The sequence below is a fragment of the Centruroides vittatus genome, unplaced genomic scaffold (genome assembly GCF_030686945.1).
Source record: "Centruroides vittatus isolate TY-2023 unplaced genomic scaffold, ASM3068694v2 scaffold_3046, whole genome shotgun sequence".
Classification (NCBI taxonomy): Eukaryota; Metazoa; Arthropoda; class Arachnida; order Scorpiones; family Buthidae; genus Centruroides; species Centruroides vittatus.
In genome coordinates, this window is record NW_027122699.1 from 1,449,969 (window position 1) to 1,472,852 (window position 22,884).

The 22,884-nt window shown below is 30.2% G+C and overlaps 2 protein-coding genes across 6 annotated transcripts in view; both read right to left on the reverse strand.

The window, feature by feature from the left end:
- Positions 1 to 1,433, reverse strand: part of LOC136988111 (1-phosphatidylinositol 4,5-bisphosphate phosphodiesterase-like) — a 36,650-nt gene extending 35,217 nt beyond the window's left edge. The window contains exon 1 of the mRNA XM_067285933.1: positions 1,332 to 1,433. The gene's annotated coding sequence lies outside the window, so the exon portion shown is untranslated. The remainder of the gene's footprint in view (positions 1 to 1,331) is intronic.
- A 1,872-nt stretch (positions 1,434 to 3,305) lies between these two features.
- LOC136988103 (1-phosphatidylinositol 4,5-bisphosphate phosphodiesterase classes I and II-like) overlaps positions 3,306 to 22,884 on the reverse strand; it is a 56,174-nt gene continuing 36,595 nt past the window's right edge. For 2 of the 5 annotated variants that reach the window (XM_067285915.1, XM_067285919.1), the window contains 23 exons: positions 20,955 to 21,039; positions 20,586 to 20,875; positions 20,405 to 20,501; positions 20,162 to 20,246; positions 19,099 to 19,171; positions 18,980 to 19,031; positions 18,745 to 18,899; positions 18,488 to 18,652; positions 18,295 to 18,394; positions 10,876 to 10,980; positions 9,646 to 9,740; positions 9,328 to 9,544; positions 6,332 to 6,400; positions 6,133 to 6,254; positions 5,937 to 6,064; positions 5,799 to 5,862; positions 5,628 to 5,726; positions 5,469 to 5,545; positions 5,292 to 5,387; positions 5,162 to 5,219; positions 4,994 to 5,080; positions 4,801 to 4,928; positions 3,306 to 4,712 (listed from right to left, as the gene is read on the reverse strand). In XM_067285915.1, coding sequence (XP_067142016.1) covers positions 4,815 to 4,928; positions 4,994 to 5,080; positions 5,162 to 5,219; positions 5,292 to 5,387; positions 5,469 to 5,545; positions 5,628 to 5,726; positions 5,799 to 5,862; positions 5,937 to 6,064; positions 6,133 to 6,254; positions 6,332 to 6,400; positions 9,328 to 9,544; positions 9,646 to 9,740; positions 10,876 to 10,980; positions 18,295 to 18,394; positions 18,488 to 18,652; positions 18,745 to 18,899; positions 18,980 to 19,031; positions 19,099 to 19,171; positions 20,162 to 20,246; positions 20,405 to 20,501; positions 20,586 to 20,875; positions 20,955 to 21,039 — 2,433 coding nt within the window. In that variant the 3' untranslated portion in view covers positions 3,306 to 4,712; positions 4,801 to 4,814. The remainder of the gene's footprint in view (positions 4,713 to 4,800; positions 4,929 to 4,993; positions 5,081 to 5,161; positions 5,220 to 5,291; positions 5,388 to 5,468; positions 5,546 to 5,627; positions 5,727 to 5,798; positions 5,863 to 5,936; positions 6,065 to 6,132; positions 6,255 to 6,331; positions 6,401 to 9,327; positions 9,545 to 9,645; positions 9,741 to 10,875; positions 10,981 to 18,294; positions 18,395 to 18,487; positions 18,653 to 18,744; positions 18,900 to 18,979; positions 19,032 to 19,098; positions 19,172 to 20,161; positions 20,247 to 20,404; positions 20,502 to 20,585; positions 20,876 to 20,954; positions 21,040 to 22,884) is intronic. The other 3 variants (XM_067285917.1, XM_067285918.1, XM_067285916.1) reach the window with 3 other exon arrangements.

Genomic DNA, 22,884 nt, shown 5'->3' on the forward strand with positions numbered 1-22,884 from the left:
ACAAACGAGTTATATACACAAAAAACTTAATAATTCAATTTAAAAAACCGCTTTCGGAATCAAAAAATTAAATCAAAATTTAATTTACGTATTTCTAAACTGAGAAAGTGCATTGAAATTCTTAGAAATTAACCATTCGTACGATGGCGTAAATGGACATAAATGGCGCCGTATATCCATATTTTAAGGTTAATACGGATAAAAAAACAAAATAAATTCTGTTAAAAACCTTTAAGCACGATTTATGATATTCATCATCAGATATTTATATAAATTGATGATCCTCTCGAAGTCGCAACACGTTCGGATGCAGCAGCAAACGAGACGAAATTGTATAAATTTGACACAAAATGGCGATATTCGTCCATATTTTACGACCGAAACGAATAAAAAATGTATAAACTAAACGTCATATAAGCTATTTATCGTCGTATATTTGTATAAATACACCAACCCCGTCGAAGCCGCAACGTACTCGGACGATAAAGTAAATTAAGCAAATGAGAACAAAATGGCGATTTATATCCACATTTTAAGAATAAATCCGATAAAAATCGAAATAAACTCGATAAAAAATATACATTAGACTCCATTTAAGCAATTTATAATTAGATATTTGTATTAATTTACGATGCGGAAGCATTAACTCTACTACATTTATCCCGTTCATCACAGTTCAATCGAACGAAGGAAGATGAAAAAAAATATGGAAAAAATTCGATATATCAAAAATAGCCTAAGTGGAATAAAGTAAATAACGTTCAAATTTAGCAGATTAGTAATCTCCGTGTCAGAAAATCGATCGACATTTTCAAGATCGAAATATAAAAGATAAAAACACGTTATCATCTTCGTACCCATCCAGATAATCATCATAATATAATGCATTCTATCGACTCTTTCACCGAAAATAAGTAGAAAAAAAATAATTTTTTAATCAGTTCGTGTCGCTAACTCTTTTCTTTGCATATTTAGTCGTTATTTATTCATATTTAACCTCAATTATCTCGTCAAATTCATAAAATATCAAAGGACCCGTCGTTAGGAGGCATCATCATCATCATCATCTCGGATCTCATCTTGATGTTCTTTACGATTTAACTCTTTATATCGACGAATTTAAGATATTTACACATTTTTTTAACTTAAAAAAATCTTATAAATTTTCATATTTTTATTAAAATTTTATATAATTAAATATTTATATCGATCGAGCACCGGTAATGACTATTAATTAAAAATACAGTGGTATAATTTATATTAATTGATTTTTAACCGCTTGTAATAGGTTTACGTTCGTATAAATGACGAAAAAATGCAAAAATTCTTACCTTACTCTAATTTTTTTTTACTTCTTTCTCGGTTTAAATTCCACGTAACACGTCCACCAACAGCCATAATCCGAACCGTGCTGCTAGTTCCGCCAAGCTCCGCCAGGATCGCTACTAGCGAGAAGAGCGAGCTCATTCTAATGTCGGAGGAGATGTTTATTCAAAAATAAAAATAATAATAAACTTTATAAACAGAAACGATTTCCTCAATTTTATTATTTTTTTAAGTGTCCATTCATGAAATATTTTCTCTTATTCAATATTTTAAACTTTTATAAATTCGATTTATTTATTTTCTATTTAGTACAAGTTTAATTTTGTTTTTTGCAGATGACGTTGATTGCAATTTAACGAATTCAAATTATTTATTTATTTGATTTTCACATCTTTTTAATTCAATTTTTAGTTGAATTCGAATAATTTATTTTTAAAAATTAATCTCTACGTTTTGAAGTATATTTTACAATAATTTTCATCGTCTGGTTTAAAATTTTAAATTACGGTATGACGTCATTTATTTTTATAATTAAACCAAAGAAGTTTGAAATTAATTTTATATTATCTTTTCATTTTAATTAATTAATTAAAATCTTATGTTTTAATAAAACTTTTTAATTTGAATTATGATTTAAAGAATTTAAGAAATTTTTACATTTGAATTTATAAATTATTAATTCAGTATAATTTCGATAAACTTGAATTTATTTAGTACTTAATTTTGAAAAACTGGCGATGTTTAAATGAAATAAAATAATAAAAAACTTTATAAACAGAAACGATTTCCTTACCGATGTTTAAATGAAAATGTAAAACTAATATTCGTAATTATATTAAAAAGTATTTCTATCGCCATCTACTGGTAAGAATTCAAAACAACGCACCAACATACTGTTTGATAATTACAATTACGTACGTAAGAAAAATTTAACTCATTTCGTTACAGTTAGATGGCGGTGGGTATTTTTACTTTTAAAACACACCTACTGCCATCTGTAGCTAAGAAAACGAATTTCTGAAACATACTAAGGGTACGTTCGTTAAGTCAAACGAGTTAAACGAGAATGACGTCATCGTTATTCTTGTTTAGTTAGACTTTTCGAACGATTCGTTATAACTAAATGGCTGTTTCTAAAATCGAAGATATGGATGTTGCTAGTGCAGACTTATCCAAAATAATTTTCTTCGGTTGCTTCGGATGGAGTTATTTCAATCATTTCACCTTTTAATTCACAATTTAAACACTCGAGTAGATCTAGAAACATCGATATCGTCGGGCGCCATTTTCTTAACGAAGTAAACTAACTCTTTCCTTCGTGAGCTTCGTTAGAGTTTCGTTCGATACGTCATCACCGCGGAGCATGCGCACTGAGCGAGACTACTACTTTTCGAACGATTCGTTACTAACGCGTTTAACTCGTTCGACTTAACGAACGTACCCTAAATTTCATCTCATTAAACATTCTTCCACTCCCGGCGCCTGCGCGGCTCACCCGACTGCCCCCATTGCGGCGCTCCGCAAAGTACTGTACCTTACACTATTGGCTCAATTGCCCGCAGTACGCGGGGGCTCGCCAAGACTTAAATAGAACTCTGTCTTTGGACCTCAACATTGTCCGCTCGCTCACGCCAATATACTGGCCGCACGTGGAGGCTTTGGACCGATTTGTGTATCGAACAAACCGCTTCGCATAATAGCTAGGTGGCACGCATAGGAGAAAAAGCCAACAGGTTAGAGTCCACCATATAAACACGTGCAAAGAAAGAAACGCGATTACATTTTTACTAAAATTTAAACGTGCCCTGCCATCTATTGACAAAAAAAGAAACCAAGAAGTAAGTACACAGTTTAAACTGTATTTGAATAGAAGAAAAATTGTTTATAAAAGAAAAAAATTTGAGTTTTTCAATTTTATTTTATTTTCAAACCAAAAAATAATGCTAACATTCATTTGAAATAACTGATAACTCCACAGCAACAACAAACAACAACATTTATTTTTGTGTTTTTAGATTATTATATACAACATACAGAAGCACGCACGTGACAATTTTTTGGACGCATTACTCAGGATGCATAGAGGTGTGTTGTTTTTTTTTTGTTTTTACTTTCAGGCTCCTTTCTCTCTGTACATGGATTGTCTGCGGACAAAAAAACAACAATGCCACTGATTTTCAAGAACATTTATATAAAAAGAAGGAAAGATAAGGTCAAAATATATTCTTTTTAAAACAATTAACAACACACATCACAGTTTGGCAGTGTAGCCATAGTGCAATTATAACAGTTTACTTGCCTCTATAACTTTGTTAAACACCTGAGTACTTTCCAGTAAAATCATAATAACATAAAAAAAAATTCAAAAAATCATTGGGGTTGATTTTAAAATATACAAAATCTAAAAAACATTCCCCAATTACCTTCTTGTATCATGTACTTTTAGAGCTTTATCTTCTAATCAATGCTTTTCTATGGCATAAAACTAATTTTTTGAATGATTTTACAGGTTACACGGCCCAATATTGGAATTTATTACATTTTAATAAATGTAATTAGCACATAATTATGTACAAACACATAATTAACTGTACATTTTTTGTTTATTTTTCAGTAAACTATGATGTTTTTTTCTTTGCCAGGAAGTGTGGCTTTCTCTTCTGGCCACCCTTACAGAGGGAAGGAAAATCAGAAACACACAATGTATTTTTTTGGAGAATTTTTTTGGAATGTATTACATATACACTTATATATATATATATATAAGTATATATGTCGTGAGGAAGAATATTTCTATGTTTATGTACACCGGTTATTATGAGTATAGTCGCCGAGAGATGCAATCGTTTTTAACTTTCTCGGACGATACGACATTAAAAAGAGAAGAAACCCCCCATTTTCCGCATCCGGTGCCTTGATCCCCAAGGCAATTTTTTTGGAATTATTCCGGTAAACGATTTACGCACGCTTCTCATAAAGTGGAAATTACAAAAAATGCAATTGAAAATAAAGAAAAATATCATTCCCTGATGATGAGCACACCAACAAAATATACATTTTCTTTTATATATATATATATAGATTCATTATATGCAAAATAAATGACCAATAAATGTATACTTTATATATCCATCCAATCATTTTTTTATGTTTTTTAAAGAAAAGCTGTTGTTTTAAGACAAAATACACTTAAGTATATATAGTTTATATATATATATATACATAGATGAAACAATTGTTCTTTTATCAACAGACGTGGCACATTAAATAAATTTCAAACTATACAGATGTCTGCGATCTGTATCCTGCTCCAATCTTTCTTGTTCGTGTGTGAGCACCAAAATTACATTAAGCAAAACCTGGAATGCTTAAATTATCAATGTTTTCTGTAAATAAATCAGAGATATGAACTAAAATAGCGAACGTGTAGAGTCTCCTCTGCCCTGTTCGATCAAATTTAATACTAGAACTGACCATTAGTCGACCTTTCATAAGGGAGTGCTGTGGGGAGATTCCGAGCTGGTGGACACGGGACTCTTCTCGTATTCTCTCGTTAGCTGCAGACAGCGTTGTTCGAAGTCTTCTTGCAGTTTTGCATAAGCCTGTCGGGTGGAATGAATGAGATTTAGTAAAAAAAGTTATTAGCTAGACAATAGTTCCGACTTACTTTAATTTTGTCTTCGTCGAAAGATCTCTTAACTTCTTCGTGCTGCTTCTCCAATTCTAGTTTACCCTTGTTTAGTAAATCGGTGAGCTACAGTAAATTTTTAATTAAAAATGGAATTAACGAAATTAATTGTCAGAAAAACTAAAGACCGCTTCGACAGAAGCTTACCTTCTGTCGTTCTGAGACGCCCTGTTCTATGAGTTTTTGATGTAATTCTCGCTTCACCCTTCAAAATATATATAAAAATTCATCACATAATATTTCATAATAAGTGTTAAAGATTGAAAAACATTTTTACCTTGCGAGTTCATTTTTATCTTTGTGTTTTCTACTTAGGGTTAACATTTGCTCTTTAGTTTGGTTTTCCATTCTTTTTTTTAAATCGTTAACCACTCTATACATAGATATAGATATAAATGGTTAACATACATTTATTAAAACAATAACGTTAGGTTTAAAAAAAAAAATACAATACTTGTCATGCAAATTCTGAAGTTGTTCGAACTGCGCAGCCTGCGATAGTTGCATTGCCTTTTCTATGGCACTGTACAACTAAATATCAAAAAGGTACAAACTGTTAAATTTGCATTCACGTTACCATTCTAAATCACAGAAACCTTAAATTAGAACTCACCGGCTCGTGATATTTTTCTTGAAGTTCTAATTCGGCTTTATAGAGTTCCTTTTTTAATGACAAGACGTTCTGGTTGTAAGACCTCTGCAGTCCTTCCAACTAAAAATAAATCCAAAAATTAAATAATTACAAAATATCTTCTAGAGAGGATCGATGAGCAAGGAGATTTACTTTTATCTGATGTTCCGCAGACATGGCAAGTAAGCCCGCTTCACTTTTTCGCTTTATTATTTGCCTTTATGTTTAAAAACAAAACAAAAATTATCCAACTTCATATTTTAACAAATTGTAATTTTAAAATAAACTTACATTTCACTAGATGAACTCTTCTTTGCTAGTTTATTGTGTGTTTTTACTAATTGAGTTTTATGTTGTTCTTGTAATTTGGCTAATTTATCCTCCTTTACTTGTTGCAGCTCCTTTTCTTTGTCCGTCAACTGCAATTATTATTAAACCTTTATTCTTGTTGCAAATATTACGAAAAATTTCACAAAAATATACAAACCTTATCGTGCTTTTTCCTCAGCAACTGTAGATCCCTGTCCAATTTGGCCAGAACTTTCTTCACTAGTTTGTGTTCCTTGATTTGATCTATTGTTTCCGCGGTGACATTTAAGTCAAACGTATCTAAATACAAAAACTAACGTATCACTAATCAGTCTTACGAAAATAAAATTAACTTTAAAATAGTTCTGACAATTTACCTAGTAACGACGCTGGCTTCTCTTGAGGAATATCCTCGGAGAAACTTCTTGCTGATAGATTCAATTTTTCTATTAGTTAAATATTGAAATAATTACAAAATTTTTTAAAAATGTCATGCAGAAACATAAAAGAAATTGTACAGCATTTTCTCGAATATATTATATGGTTTAATATCCCTTTTAGTCTACCGATGGACTATTATTATTCGGGACTTAATTGAACGAGGATTGCTCTTTTGAGCAGGAAGTAGAAAAGGGGTCTTTGCCTCTCTTGGATGTGTTGTTGAAGTTGGGGAAAATTCTAAAAGTGGAAAAGTTTTATAAAAAATGTTATGTTCCAAGAGTGGCAAGTTATTTCTTGTGCATTCCATTGTATATGAAAAGAAATACTTCTTAATATGTATATTGGAAAGATTTTATGTAGAACAAAGTCCAAAGAAAAACAATTGAAAGAAATGAAGGAAGTTTTGACCACATTTATGTTGGTGGGTATCAGAGACTTTTGTAAAAATGGTTAGAAGAAATTAGATACAAGACAACCACCAATAAGGTATATATCTTTTCCATATGTACTTAATATTTTCAAAAAATAAAAAAATAAATAAAGTAATAAGAGAATTTATAATAGAATTAATTCAGACATTTAAAAATAAGTGTTTGATACTTATCAACTCCTTGAGAAGAATGTCAAGACTTAACAAATACAAGAGTAGTGTCCTCCTTAATTGTAGTTATAAATAGCCAAAAACACAAGGGAAAACCGAGAGAGTATTAAGGGAATAGTTTTCAGAGCATACCAGAGCAATTGTAAAGGATTGGTGGATGTCAACAGTTTGCAAGCTTTGTAATAGAAATGGGTGCAAGATAGCTTTGGATACTTTGAGGATGTTACTTAGGAAAGAAAATCTGCATAAAAGAAAGTTATTTAAGCATATTTAAATTTAAAAAGTAAGTGAAGATAAAAGGATAAGTGAAAATGAGGGGTTAAAAATACACCAACCTTGGATTCCAAAACACAGACGGCATCAGGTAGGACATTTGTGTATATGTGCATTTTCAGTTAGGGAACAGGGTAGGAACAAGAAAGGGACTTTTTGTATTTGGGAAGTTATGTAATAATGGTAGCCTAAATTAAGACATTTCTATGCTTTCATGGTCTTATATTGGAGTAAAAACCTAATTGTAATGTCTTCAGGTTTTTTTGTTTTTAGTTAAAGTTTTAAAGATTTTATTGTTTTGGTTTGGTGAAGTGTCAGTAATGAAAGTAGATTTAATAAGCAGATTGGGTTAAAGTTTACCTAGGGAACCCCAATGGCCGCGCTTCCGGTTGCCATTTTGTTTGCTGTACTACGCACGCGTACTACGTTCAAAAATTATGCAAATTAGTTAGTATGTATAATTTTTTGAAAAAATTAATAATTACATAAGTAAAAAATAAATGTTTTAAGATTTTTTTATATTTCATAGCTATCTGAACTTGCAAAATAAACTATTACTCAAGTGTTTGACGCTCTGTCATACATTTCCTTTCCGTTTCTTCTCGCTTTTCCTTGATTTGCGATCCCTATCGCTGATGTTTATCTTTTTACTTCATATTTTTACACGTTTTTTAGTTTCGCCACACGAATGTGCCTTACTTTTTTTCCCTTCTTACACTCGTCGCTTTGTGGAGCAGCTGGAACGGACTCCGGTTCTTTCCATTTCGGCTCGATTCCGGCACGTTGCATCACGAAAAGTAGACGGAATAAAAACTTACCTATTTACTATTAAAAATAGCAGAAAGTAGCATTTTTTCTTCAAAAATGTTTAACTGGTGGAAAAAAACCACTCGCAGCAGTCGAGCCGTCACGAAAAACAAAAAATTTGCATACGATAGCGTTATTTAAAAATTGCGCCACCTACACCGAATTTCTAACATCACCTGCCGTCGAGATTACCGGAAGCGCAGCCATTGGGGTTCCCTAGGTAAACTTTAACCGCAGATTGGCATGAATGACCGGCTTCGGCATACTTTTATGTAAATTCCAGTCAAAGAGAAATTATGGAAGACTTGAAATGCACATTAGAAGATAAAGTAGTTTCTATAAGTTAATTTATTTATGTCTTCATTGCTGAATTATGGTAAGTCCAGAATAATAATAATATTCTATTAGTATACTAAAAATTGTATTAAACAATATTAGAACAGGAAAACTAAACTTAATATGTAATTGTTTAAAATATAAATGTATAAAGTATTTGTCTGCTGTCCGACAATGTAATAACTTCTATAAAGGAAGAGGAAACAATTTCACAATATCTTTTAACTTATTCTATTAAGCTATACTATTTATAACTAAATTTAAAATTATCCAAAACTACAAAGTAATTAAATGAAAGCAGAACGCTTGAGTATTAGCAAAAGTCACACACTGTGCAACAAACAAGGTTGGTTGTTTAAGTGTTGCCAAATTTCTTGTTCTACTTTTTACTTTCATTTGAACACCAAGTGCATTTCGTTTATTAAGAAGTGCCACATAAGCCTGAGTTTCGCTCGTTACCAATGAGCCAATTTTGATGAAAATAGAGTCAACAAAATGAAATTTTAATGTGTGAACTTCTGCCTGACGACAATCGAAAGTACTAATAATTTATGATATAAATGTAATCTTCTATATAAATATGCACTTATATAAAATTCAAAATGAAAAATTACTAGCAAACAACAATTATTAATCCTATAAGTTTTGTTATGTTCGACAAAATGCATAAAATGTCATCTGCCATTCTGTTCATTAATTTAACTATACAAAAAAATTTCACATTACTAATAGGTGGTTTAATGTATGTGAAATGTGTTTGAATTATATACATAATTCAAATGTACCTTAAATGAAAACATCTCATTAATAATACAATAATAAACACACAACAAAGTCAAACAAATTCGGGTTTCTAATGCAGAAATTTTTTGCATACATTCTTTAAACATACAGTATAAATAAATTCAAACTTACTGGTGCCATGAAGATCGGACGGCTTTTGTGCGGGAGACACGGGTGAAGAGTTTCCGGTCACGCTCGGTCTCTGGGTGCCGCCATTCATGGAAGAGTGCCTGCCTGCCATTCCGCCCAGGTCGATTGGCTCCTCTCTGCTAATGCTGGCACGACTCTTGTCGACGGAACCTCCGGCGTCGAAAGGAATGGACTTTCGTGGCTTCGGGTCAACCGAACTCTGTTTTTAAAATAATTATTTTTTAAAAAATAACTTGCCTAAAAACATAAAATGTTATTAAATTATCTCAAACAAGATCTTACATGACAAAAACGACTTACTTCATCATCGTCATCGGTCAAGGCCATCAATTGCGAGGCATGCTTTTCCACCATAGACTGATAGGCAATGGGATTTTCCAAAGCATCTGCCAGTTCTAGAAAATTTTTTGCAATAAATATTATGCAGCATTTTACTTGATTAAAGAATTAAGAAAAGAAATTACAATTAATATTTATAACTATTTTATAATTAATCCTATTTTATGGAGAATAATAATAATGACCATACCATAGAATTTAAAATTACAAAAATTCAAGCCAAGTAATTGCTGGATTATATTGGGCTGTAGTTTGACTTTAATATATAACTATCAAGTTTAAGATGTTTATATTTAAAAAAATTCATTTGATGCTCTTAAACATCATTATGAAGTTTAAATAATAGAGATTTAAATGCAAAAGTGTATTGTTTGACAAAATAGTGAAAATGTTTAAAAAGTTTATTAATATAAATTGTATGAGATATAATCATGATTTTAAAGAATTTATCAAACTACAAACTAAATTGTTAATCTACACATTGTTAAGAAATATGTTTGATCATTTGATTTGAATTTTGAGGATAAACAACCTAAAGCATTTAAATTTTAGAGCTAAGTTTGAAAGAAAAAAAAAAGTTATAATAATTATATGCAATTTACTAAATTTTAATTGTTAATATATTTTTGATTCCTTCATAATTATAAAATACCCCAAATAAAATTTGTTAATGTATTTGATATTTGAAGCAATGGCGACTTGCAATTTTTGCCGTTAAGATCTTATTCCGATCATCCGATTAAGCAAACTTCCTAAACATTTTCAAAAGTTTGAGCATTATAAATTTCGTAGTTGGATGGTACTCATGGTTGGCTATAAGACGTGCAAACTGCTCACTCATAGTCGAATAGATTGAATACTATCAACTATCAAATTGCATCCATCTAATAGATTTAAGGCATTTATCTTGTTTACTTACTGTAAAAATTCTTCTACAGTAAATAAAATAATAGCAGCATATATAACAACATTTTGAACTTTTGTACACATTTTTAGTAGTACATGCTTTAATAACTATTAATTTATATAATTCTCACAAATCTACCATAGATCCAATGTAAAATAGATATTTCAGACTAATTCAGGTCATAAAACTATGTAGTTTTGTGACCTGAATTAGTTAGAAAAGATTCCGATGCCAAATTTTATGGAATTTTGTTGTCACGTAAACATATACTTAATCAAAAATACCTGATAGACCATCTGGAATGTAATCTTTAACAGTGATGTAGACAAATATGGTTGGAAGAGTGAGAGGCTGGCCCGATTCGTTTCTTAGAGAAATGTGTCGATAACCTATGAAACAAAGAATTGCAATTATTATTTTAAAATAGAAATGTGAAAACAAATTACTATTACTAATAGAAATAAATTTCTGATAATTTTTAAAATTTTTCTTAAAAAAAAAAATAAGTAAATGCTTAAAATGGCATTGCGAGTGCAAGATTTCTGATAAATTTAACCAGAATTTGAACTATTTTTCAAAGTTTTTAAATGTCACATATAAATATCATTTATCTTTATAAAACAGGAAATGACATTCAAATTTGAAGTGTAATTATAGAATATTTTTACAATAACAGCAAAGCAAGAAAGTGAGGTAAGCACATATGTAAAAAAACTGCTTAAGTAATTGCTCTCTCTCTTTTTATTTGTGTTTCTTGGCTGTTTCCATATTTTGTGTGTTTTGTTTATGTCAGATATTTAAAAATTGAAATTAAAATTCTAAATAGAACAATTTGTTAAACTAGCAGTTTCTTTTGGGGGACTCTTGATGACATCTGTTATGGATTTGACCGCAATCTGAACCGGGTTGCAGTCTTTGCCATCTCGGTTGTCGACGACAGTGTTTATTATCTAACTACGTATCCAAACTGCGCTCGTTCTGCCTTTACTCTACTTCTGTCTAGAATTTTAAGTTAAAGAATGATGCTGGTAAGTATCAAGATTTCAAACTTTCTGGGAATCAATTTTATTTAGAATAATTATGAGTCGTCCATAATCATTAAATACAAGTAACGTATCGGAGAGGGATTCCGTTTAGAGTCTCGTTTGTTTGATCGTTTAATTCAATAATCCAAATTTTTCTAATTAGCACAATAGTAATCTGGTCGACAAATCATTAAATAGCAATGGAATAATTGAGCCATTCACAAGCCAAATCAATTAATTCCACATTTCAATTTTTTTAAATTATAGTGTGAAAGTACTTGATATACTCGTAACTTTTTATATTCATAGTAAGTTTTCCTAATAATAAGGATCAATACCACTTAATGACAAAATTTTATTGGCCATTGAAAAAATTTTTATTTATTTCAGAAGTCAATCTAACTCCATACCGTAATGTTAATCTGCCAGTGCACACTGTGATTGCAATGCTCCAGTGTGCATGACCAATGCCTTGTAGATAACAGTAAATTATTTAATGTTATCTCATCACAAAAAGTAAGTAAAAGAAATTAGTTACAGTCCAACTGTAGCAGAAGTAAGTATACTTGTGGAATATCGAACGATTGTTTTAATTTTGGTGACAATTGGTTTTAGAAAAAAAAAAGTTATACCTGTTATTTCAAGGTGAATAAAACTAAAAATAATTTTTTTCATTCCTCCTATTAAACATGATTCTTATAAAAATTTAAGAACAAATTGACATGATGGGACCTCAAATACAGCTGACGAAGAAGACATCATTTATGTTGCTGAATAATCAATTTAAAGAAAATTATTATTATTTTGCTTAAATTAACTATTCTGTTCTGTTAACCATTGTAACATTAACAGAATAGTTATTATTCATTTATTTATAACTTTTGTGTGTCACTAAATAAAAGCTACATCTACAATAATACATTTTACAATGTTTATTTGAATTTATATTTTACAAGGAATTTTAAAAAAGAACATATATTACTTTGTCACTTTTCTTCGCTTTTTGTTTTATGGAGTTAATCGATTTGGCAAGTGAGCAGCACAATTAATATTTATTTCTATTAAAACAACAACTAGAAACTAATTATTACATTAATGTTACAATTAAAGATAATTATCCGTAGAAAAGGAATATATAAATATTAAATTATTTCAAAACATGCAAAATTATACTTCTCGTAAAATTATCATAATTTAAATGGACAACAATAAATTATAAAAATGCAAATTAATTACACGAATCATTTTGTTGAGCTATTTAGCTTATGTAAATTTAATAGAAATGTATTAGTGCTTTATATAATATTATGTTTAATATAAATTAATGACAAAGCAAAAAAATACTGTCAGTTGTATAGCGTTACAAAAAATGGGGTCCTTTAGGACCCCTAAAAAAAATTTTTTTTTTTTGATTTTTCGGATGTTTTCTAAGTCTCCAAATTTTTTGAAAAATTTTTACCCGCGCGAAAAAATTTTATTGCGAGTTTAATTAACCTTTAATGACACGCGATTAACGCTTAATGGTTTTTTTATGGGATTTTTTTATAAAACTTTATTCATCTTTCTAAAGTTCTAGTGCGTCGATTTTACTTCGGTAAAGTTATTTAAAGCTATTTTCTGATGTCAAAAACAGCATTCAATAGTTTTTTAATTTTTTTAATTAATAGATTTTATTATATATACGTTTAATTAAGTCGGGGGGGTTGGAAATTTCAATTAAAATCGTAATTTTAAAAAAATATTTAGAAATATACCGCCATCTAGTATTCACCCTACTTTTTACCCTTCTCCTCCTGAGAGTTTCATGAGAATGTCCCGCGAAAGACGACACCAGCTGTTCTCAAGGTCATCCAGCTGTGTAAACAATGACACATCGGTGTCAAGTTTCGCGCTAAGGCGAGACAAAGGAAATTGTACTTTGAAGCTTTTTCTTCAAAATTAACACATTTCTATAATTTTTTTTCGTTTTTATGTTTAACTACATTAAAATTAAAAAGTATTTAATTCGCCAGAGTATAATATTATGTTTAATATAAATTAATGACAAAGCAAAAAAATACTGTCATTTTGTACGGGGCATCTGCTCGAAATTACTGTATTTTTATTCATTTCACAATGGCATAAGCCCACAGAGTATTGCCAGAATGAAAATAAAATCTTTGTTTTCAAATACACTTAAATACAGATAAACTGCTAGATAGCTGCAAGCAATTATGGTAAATATTATAAAGCTGTAGAAAATCTAATTTATTAAAGATGCAATTGTAATGACTTCTGTTTGTAATACCAAAGTATGACGACGAGATGGCCAATCGGGTAGGGTGACAGCCTACCACTCTGAAGACCTGGAATCAAATCCAAACGGGTTGAAAAACTGGAAATTTTCGAGGTGGTCCTTCCAAATGCATCGGGCTCTGTCCCTTGCCACCTGGCCAAACTCGTTCTGGGCTTTCTAAAAAGGCCTCTAGGTGCCAACAGAACAGAAAGAGCTAAAAAAATTAGCGGTGTCTTTTTGGACTGATTAATTATGTCTTCTAAAGAATGTGTTGACAAAAAATACTTCTCGGCACACTAATTCGAAGTTTTCTAATATAATGGAAGATAGAAAATGCAATCCGAGAAAAGTGGACAACTAATGTCTCCTGCCGGCATCCTTCGGCCGAATCAAACTTTCATTTTCGTAAGCATTAAAAAAAATCAAATAGAAATTACTAAATTAGCCTGTTTTGTGATTTGTAAAAGTTATAACATTTGTAAATTCAAGAAATATTCCAACTACTGCATTAAACTAATCCAATACAATAAATATACCACAATATAAATCAAAAATTTGTCTTTAGAATGTTTTGTCCCTCAAATTCTTATTTTGTTTTCTCTTAATTTTACACATTTAATTTTACACTCTTAATTGTATACATTTACACACATCTAAATGCATTGAGTACTGTAAGTTTTTGTCATTTTTTTATTAGAACACATCATTATGTCAAATTTCTAGATTTAATTTAATGTGTATTGATACAATATGAACACAACATCAAAAATTATTAATAAAAGTACTTTAAAGAATGTCACTTAATTTTCTAATCAATAATGTTAAAGAATGTCAGTTAGTTTTAAATATCTGCTATAATTTTTTGCCAATCAGAAAGATTGGCAAAAAATTATAGCAGATATTTTGCATGTGTTGGTACCAATAAAAAAATATATATTACTTATTATTTTATCTAGGTCAAACTGATCTATTCTCTTAAATTGATACTATGTTAGCTATAAAAGGTAATGACAGACCTAGATTCTAGAATTAGATTTAAGATAGAGATAAGAGACTATCTTATGCAAGTCTGTCACAAAAATAACATTAATTATAATCTAAATGACTACTTTTTACAGTGTTAATATATTTCTGTGTGCACATATTTTTGTTTCGTCAATACAGGTCTAAAAATACTTTAATTGTTATTTAAGCATAGAAACTATTTAGTTTAAGAGACTAAAGTTTATATAGTAAGGAAAATCAATATACATTTTTTTTTTAATGATATTTAAAATTTAAATGCATGTTTATGATCTTTCCAACCAATATATGTAAATTTACAGCACATAAAAAGAAATCTTTAAATGCATTTAAAATATCTAAAATTATTTATCAAATAAACAAAATTATAAAACTGTCAAGTATTCAGAGAGCATCTTCCTTGCATTTTAACCGCATCCATTAATAAAGTTTCCTCTCAACGAATCGTTTATATTTTTCTGGGATCCCAATTTAATATCTATTTAACAAACATCTTTTGATATTTTAAACACATTTAAAGATTTATTTTTTAAATATACATACATACACTAATTATACTTCATAGAAAGAACATATTTGATGTATTTAATATATATAAGATTTAGGTCAAATGATTGTCGGATTAATATGCTATATAATATAATAATGCTACCATTTAATAATTAAAAGTAGAGTAATTTGGCCTATAAGTAGGTGCCATCTCTCGATGAATTTGATAATTATAATTAAATTGCATTGTAAGCAAACCTTAAGACAGTCCTTCAAAAAGACTGAAAATACTACTCCATGTTATAAAACAAATGCTGTAAAATTAAATACTTTTTTTTTATTTATTATAAAAATACAGTAGAGCATCGTTTATCCGACTTAATTGGGGACTGGGGTTGGTCGGATAACTGAAAAGTCGGATAACCGAAAAGTATAAAAAAATACATTATTAGTATAGTGTATTAGGCCTGGTTTAAATACTGGCCTCCCTTTCATGGTCGAGCCAGTGTTACCATCTAAAACACGCAAAAATTTAACAAAAATAATATTAAAGTAGCCAAGACATAACCAAATATTGTAGCGCCACATCACTAGCGGACATTTGAATTTGCCGACTAGAACGCGGTCGGTTAACCGATAAGTCGGTTAATCGAGGGTCGGATAATCGATGCTCTACTGTATTCCAGTTATATTATTAATTATTAATATACATTTCAATCCATATTTAGCCCAAAAAGCTTTATAGATTTTAAGGAGCATTCTATAAACAATGTCGTTCATAAAAAAGGGGCTTTCAACACGATCAACCACCTCTGAAACATCATCAAGGATAAAGTAACAAATCGTTAAGGACAAACTTGCATATTGGACTTTTCATGAATAGTGAAAATGTTTTGATTTTGTATGTACTGTATATGTATCTAAAAAATAATCACATCAAGTATAACCATATTGTTTGTATTGTGATAGTTATGATTGCTAAACTTATGGTAGTTTCCATAACTTAAAACTTTATTAACTCTAAAATTTTTACATTCCTTCCACTGAACCATTGATTGTCTACTGAACCTATTAAATAAAGTTTTATTTGAGAAGCATGACACAAAGAAACAAAAAAAATTGTAATTTCTTTAAGTTATTCAAAGAAATAAAAGTGACACTTTGTTAAAAAAGTTAACTTGCCTACTAGAGTTAATTTTTTACATTCCGCTGAATGACAAGGTATTTGAAATTTTTGAAAATTTTAATATTAACTTTTTATTCAAATAAAACTAAATAATTACTAACTAAGTCTCGTTACTCTAACTATTACTAACTGAAAAATACCAAATAAAATCCTACTGAGAGAAAATTCTACTGTCTTAATTTGCCACCGAAGTTAAAAATATACAGGGCATTTGCTTTAATGGGTACAAAAGAGATCTTTCCAAGTTGCACAATAATATGCAGTTCGATGGTATTAGTTCCATTGAAATGTTTATGGCAAAATAAATAAATTTGTTTGAAGGAACTTGTAAATTCTGCAGAAGTTCCATGGCAGTTTATACATTTTCCAAACATAAGAATAAAATACAAATTAAAAATTCAATGTTCCCAAACTGTACGACAACATGCAACATTGTCATAGAAAAGCCAATGTTATGCAGTTCTGCTAATCGATGGACCACCAAGACAGTGCCTTATACTCAATAACACTACCATGAAATAATTATAATTTATGAGGAAATGAGATAAAATGCACAAGAAACAAGCATGTAAATTTCACCAGTGTTTCCTCGCCGAGAGACATTTTAAACATGTACTGTAGCAAAATAAGCCAGCTAGTAATGTTTTTTGAATAAGAATTCTTAATAACAAAGTCATTTTAACATATAATGCATTATAAATATTGTAAATGATGTATTAGAAACAAAAGATTGCAATAAGTACTGACAACTTATTGTAATAAAGGTTATTTTAAATTTGGATATCATTATCATGGCTTAAAAATATTTGTATATATGTGGTCTGTCAGGAAAGTATCCAGCCATGTAATATGAAAAATAGAGAGATTTATTGAAGATGCAAGAAATATTGTATATGGGAAAACAACACCTTGATCCCATTAAAGTAGACACCTTGGAACCTCACACAGTCCATGCCTATCAGTGGCTAAGTGGTTCCATTCCCCAAACACCAGTATTTGGTCATGAGTTCATGCCTCGTCAGGACAGGCTGGCCACGTGGAGTTTTCTGAATTTTCTCCACATCTTTGATGCCTAAATAAGAGCCAGTTACCCTTAAAGCCCTCCTAAAGGCATCCCCTAGGCCAAGTGTTGCCATAACTAACAAAAAACAAAACCTTACAGTTCTCCTGGCATATCTTCCACTATTCAAAACACTTTGTAAAATCCTTTGTTGGAATTTCCATCAGCTGCCTCATGTTTTACTGGATCTCATTGATGGTCTGAAATTGCTTTTCTTTTAAAGGTGATTTTAATTTTGGAAAAACCAGGAGTTACACAGTGCAAAATTTGCATTGTACAGTGGCTAAGTCACACGGATGATTTGATGTTTTGACGGCTACACTTTCAGCATGCTCATTCAATGGTGTCAGTGGGGTACTGACTAGTACAGTGAAGTCATCATTGTTTAAACATGTGCATTCCAGTCTATTCTCCTTTGCTGCCAAATTACACTAATGTCGCACAAATGATTCTTGTTATGTTAAAAATAGCAGAATATTTTCCAAACAGACCTCATATACTGCTAAATGTAAACATAAATGAATAATTGCTAAATCTAAATTTTTGTTGCAAGAATATTTCTCTTCATTTCTATCACATCAGAATACATTCAAACTTTTTCTAACCAAAGTTATAAATGCACAAATACAATGAAAAATATCTTACCTGGACGTAGACCAACTACAGGCAGAACTCTATGACCAATAAATTTATTGCCGTCGTCGTAAACGGAAAATCTTAAACAAGCTAAATCCGGTAGCACTACCTTTAAAGATTTTTAATCAAAACAATTTGAAAATGAAATCTTTTAGAGATGACATTGTATATTTTCCAAAATAAATTTGAATGGATAACTAACTTTTTTAAAAACAAATGGCTCTTCATCATAAAACGGATTTATTCCATTTGCTGGAATCGTCTTTGTTCTAAAACGTCTTCTCACGGTGTCGGCAGGAAGACCGTACATGTCAACTTCAACGTAGGTTCCCACTCTTTTATCTGATAGAAACTGTCCTGAAATTACCTAAAAACAAAAGTTAATAATACCTGTTTTTCTAATAATTTGTGATTTAGAAATAATTGAGACATGCAACCATTTGATAAATTAACACTTACTTTAACAGTTACCGTCCCCGCAATAATTCCATCGACGGTCGATTCTGTGAACGGATCGAATTTTCGATCATTTCTTCTCATAAAATCTGGTTTCAGTAAATAACCACTGCATCCATTGTATTCAAAAATACCCAAATTTAATTGCATACCAAGATCTAAAAATGATATCAGAATATTGAAAGTAATTTTACCTTGAGAATGAAAACCATATTTAAATTTGAACGATTATAGTTACCTAATGTCTGAAAGTTAAGAGCCGTAAGTTGACAACCTGCATTCCAAAATACCTAAAGCAAGAGAAGTTTTTAATTCAAGGATTTAATAAACAAAAAATAATTCTAACATTATTTTTACCTGAGGCATGTAATTACTGGAATCTACTCTTGTTCCCCGAGGATATATTCTGCTTAACTGTCGTTTATTGTAACTGGCATTAATTGAGGAAACTGGTATGATATTACAATTGTAAAAATATAATCTATATATTAAACCTTCAATTGATGTCGTTAATCATTTCAGATGACGACAAGCTAAAAGTTACATTAATATAACATTCAAATTTGTTATATACAAGATCCTTTAACTCTCATCCTCCATTTTTTAGAACAAACTCTGGAAAATTGTGCTCTCTCCCAGAGGGATGAGAGTAGTTCTAAAAAATACAAATTCTAATTCTAAAAAACTTCAAAGATGATGGCTAAAAAACCTTAAAACTAATTATTTAAATTCTAATTGAGTTATTAAACATTATTTATCTGATTATAAACAACTTTTAAATTTAATTATGAAAATCTAAGGTTGCCAGAATAGCTAATACATTTACAAAATGTCAATCTTCCCAATTCGTTTGTGAGCCCACGTTGGGAGAAGGCTAAACTACAAAGGAAAGTATCTGACAATCTGAAGCTAAGGACTTTAGAAACCATCGAGATTTATAAACATAGGATAATGGTGAGTATGTTAATAATACAGCCAAATTGAATCTGGCACAGGCATAGCAAACAATGCTGAACTTATTCTTCTAAAGTTACAAATCATTATATTTAAAACTTTGCTATTTCTAATATTCAGTTTTTTAAACTATGTTTTACGTCTAACTAGCATCATTGCAATTTTAGAATATTATTTTTTGAAAACACAAACTCATTTGAATTTTGTAAGTTCTATAACCCAACGAGGGCCACTAAAGCAACCAAGATCATTAATTTTCTCTTATAAAATTGCGTGCTGAAAACGGTACTAAAAGCATCAGTTACCTTTATATTTACAAACTCAAATCACAAAAAACGAGAATGGTTTACATTGATCTACAAAGTAATTACAATAACTTATCATGTATCATTATAATTAACTTAAAAAATAATAATTAAGAACAAACTAAGTATTAAGCTGCAGTTTTATAATTTAAAAAGGATACTTGACAAATTCTATGGGTCTTTCTTTTAATAAATTTGTGGCTTGTGTTTCAACAAAGGAAGATATTTCATAGCTTCTATTTCTTCCTAGGCAAAAATTGTTTTATTTCTTAAAATCATATTTTAATTTAATTTTCTTATTTCAAAAATAATTTATATTATTGCTTTTATATGTTTTATTTTATCAAAGTTTTAAAAATGAGCAGAAATTGTCTTTAATAGATCTTATAATATATTGTAATTACTTTCGGCATATTCAAACGAATGAAACCGAACTGGCTGAATGTAATTGACGAGGGCGGACATCTCGGCTCCGGCTTCGGATTCTTTGGCGGCCGTACCCTAAGTATTTGTAAGCAATTTGGTTAAAATTAAGAAATTAAATTTCTTTTAAATGTTAACGAAATGTTTAGTGCATATATTCACTTCATTTTGATCTTCTGTCTGTCTGTCCTGCAAATCCTCATCTTCAGATCCGGACTCTGTGTCAGTCTCTTCGACTTCGCAACCAATGCCTGAACTCTTCCCTGGCAGAGTAGTATCTATGCCGTTTACCACAGCATCTCCCGTTCCTCCTCCTCCCGGATCAATCTGACTCTCTTCTGCATTGCTTGTCAACGAACTGACCGACGTGACGGAATTTAGTCTCTCCGTCGTCTGGGGCAATTGTATAGGTTGGTCTTCTTTGTTGACATCGACATCTACTGGTTTAGATGCTTGAATATAATAATAATCAATTCAAAATAAAATTTTTAATAAATATAAATTATATTAATGTACAAAACTAATTCACACCTCTCGGATAATGTTTTCTCTTGTTTTTTATAATAATTTTTCTAATCAATTGGTTAGGCGAAGGCAAAGGCTGATTTGGCTTCAGCTAAACACAAAAATAAAAACAAAATATTTAAATATAAATTTTAAAAATTCATAATAATATTTAGTATTTACAATTCGTTAAAATTACGAAAAACTTGCAAGTAGCACCACAGAGTTTGGCAGTACTCAAAGATAGACTTAGCAGTGCAATGAGCTCAATCTTCTCACAGCATTGCAGTCTGATTTGTAATGCTACCAAACTGATCATGATTTTACTTTCATTTGATTGTCTTGTCTACAAACAATTTATTTTTGAAACTGCCACCAATACAACATGTATGTATAATGTAAACATATCTATATTTATAGATATGTTTACATTATACATACATGTTGTATTGGTGGCAGTTTCAAAAATTTAACTTAATCTTCATCCTTAATTTGCTTTGTTGTTTGTATTGATAAATAAAAAATACAAACTGCTTGTTAAGAAAAACAAAAAATAGATTTTATTAGAAATGTTTTTGTCCTACTACTTGGCCAGCTTTGGTAAACTATGCCAAGTGAACATTCTTGCCAAATATTGTGGTCGAGTCCCATCTGTTTGTTGATCAACAGTAAATTTGGAGAAAAGTCAGAAGGTTGACAATAGTAGAAATAACAATACCTCGTAAAATGCTAAAATAAACAAGACTGCAGAAATATTAAATGAAACCACCATAATAAAGGTATGTTAGTATAAAATTATGGATGCTAACATTACCAATAGGTTAGTACAAAGTACAAGAAGGAAATAAAACTTTACTGTATCAAAATTAAACCCTATTGTGATGTTGAAGTAACAAAATGAGACTTGCATTACCTTATCTAATATGAGAGTGCAATAGTTACCATGTAGTAGAGAAATGGCAGTTCAAACAAATCTTAAATCCAAGTCTATGTATTATTGAAATAACAGGTGTTCTATTTATTTATGACTTATGCCCATTCTGATAGCAATGAGGGATGAAATAGTTTTTACTAGCATTCAAGTAATGTTCCAATAACCTTCTGGATATTGTCACATAGTTGGAACCAAAGTAATAAAAGTCAGACTTGTCTTTGTTGACATTTTTAAACTTATTTTTGTCTGGTTTCAAGGTTTACACGAACAATGGAATGTCTTAACAAACAAATGGGTTGGCTTGATGGGCAAGGCAATAAGGCGACTGCCTTGAGTGGCAAAACGAGTCGTCAAAAATGTTGAAAAGGAGGATAAATGAATAAATAAAAATATTAACCAGAACACAATAAATTCCATAAATATACTTACAAGTTGTTTATAAATAGTTCAAGCACTAGAAGTGACTTTTTTGATAACCATTCCAGCAGGGGCAGAAATAAAAAAAAAAAAATTGACTTTGCCTCAGCTACAAGTTACCATCAAGCCAGCATCACACACAGATGATTAACAGATTTAACCAAAAAAAAGGTCTTACGATGCCAGCTTAACAAACAGTTTGTGTTTTATCTATATTTAAATATGGTGTAATTGTCATTTTGACAATTTTTATTATTATAAACAAAAATCAAACGTAATATGAATGCTTTTATTTTTATTTATGATGGCAAAGTAAATGCAATACTCAGTTGAAACTGCAGCCAAATGCTAGGCCAGATCAAAGAAAGCATTAGCTACTAACTGCAATTACTTCATTGTGTTCATTTGCCATTCACATATGTCTCTGTGTTTAATTATTATATTATATTATTTTAGATTTGGCCAGTGTTTCTGACACAGCTTAGATTAAACTTTGAAATTTATTTGCTGCTAAAGATGCTGCTATTAATCTTATGACAGAACTATTTCTATTCTAATCGACTCGTTCCGTAATCCAAATTCCTTGGATAATTGAGCCGCTCATGT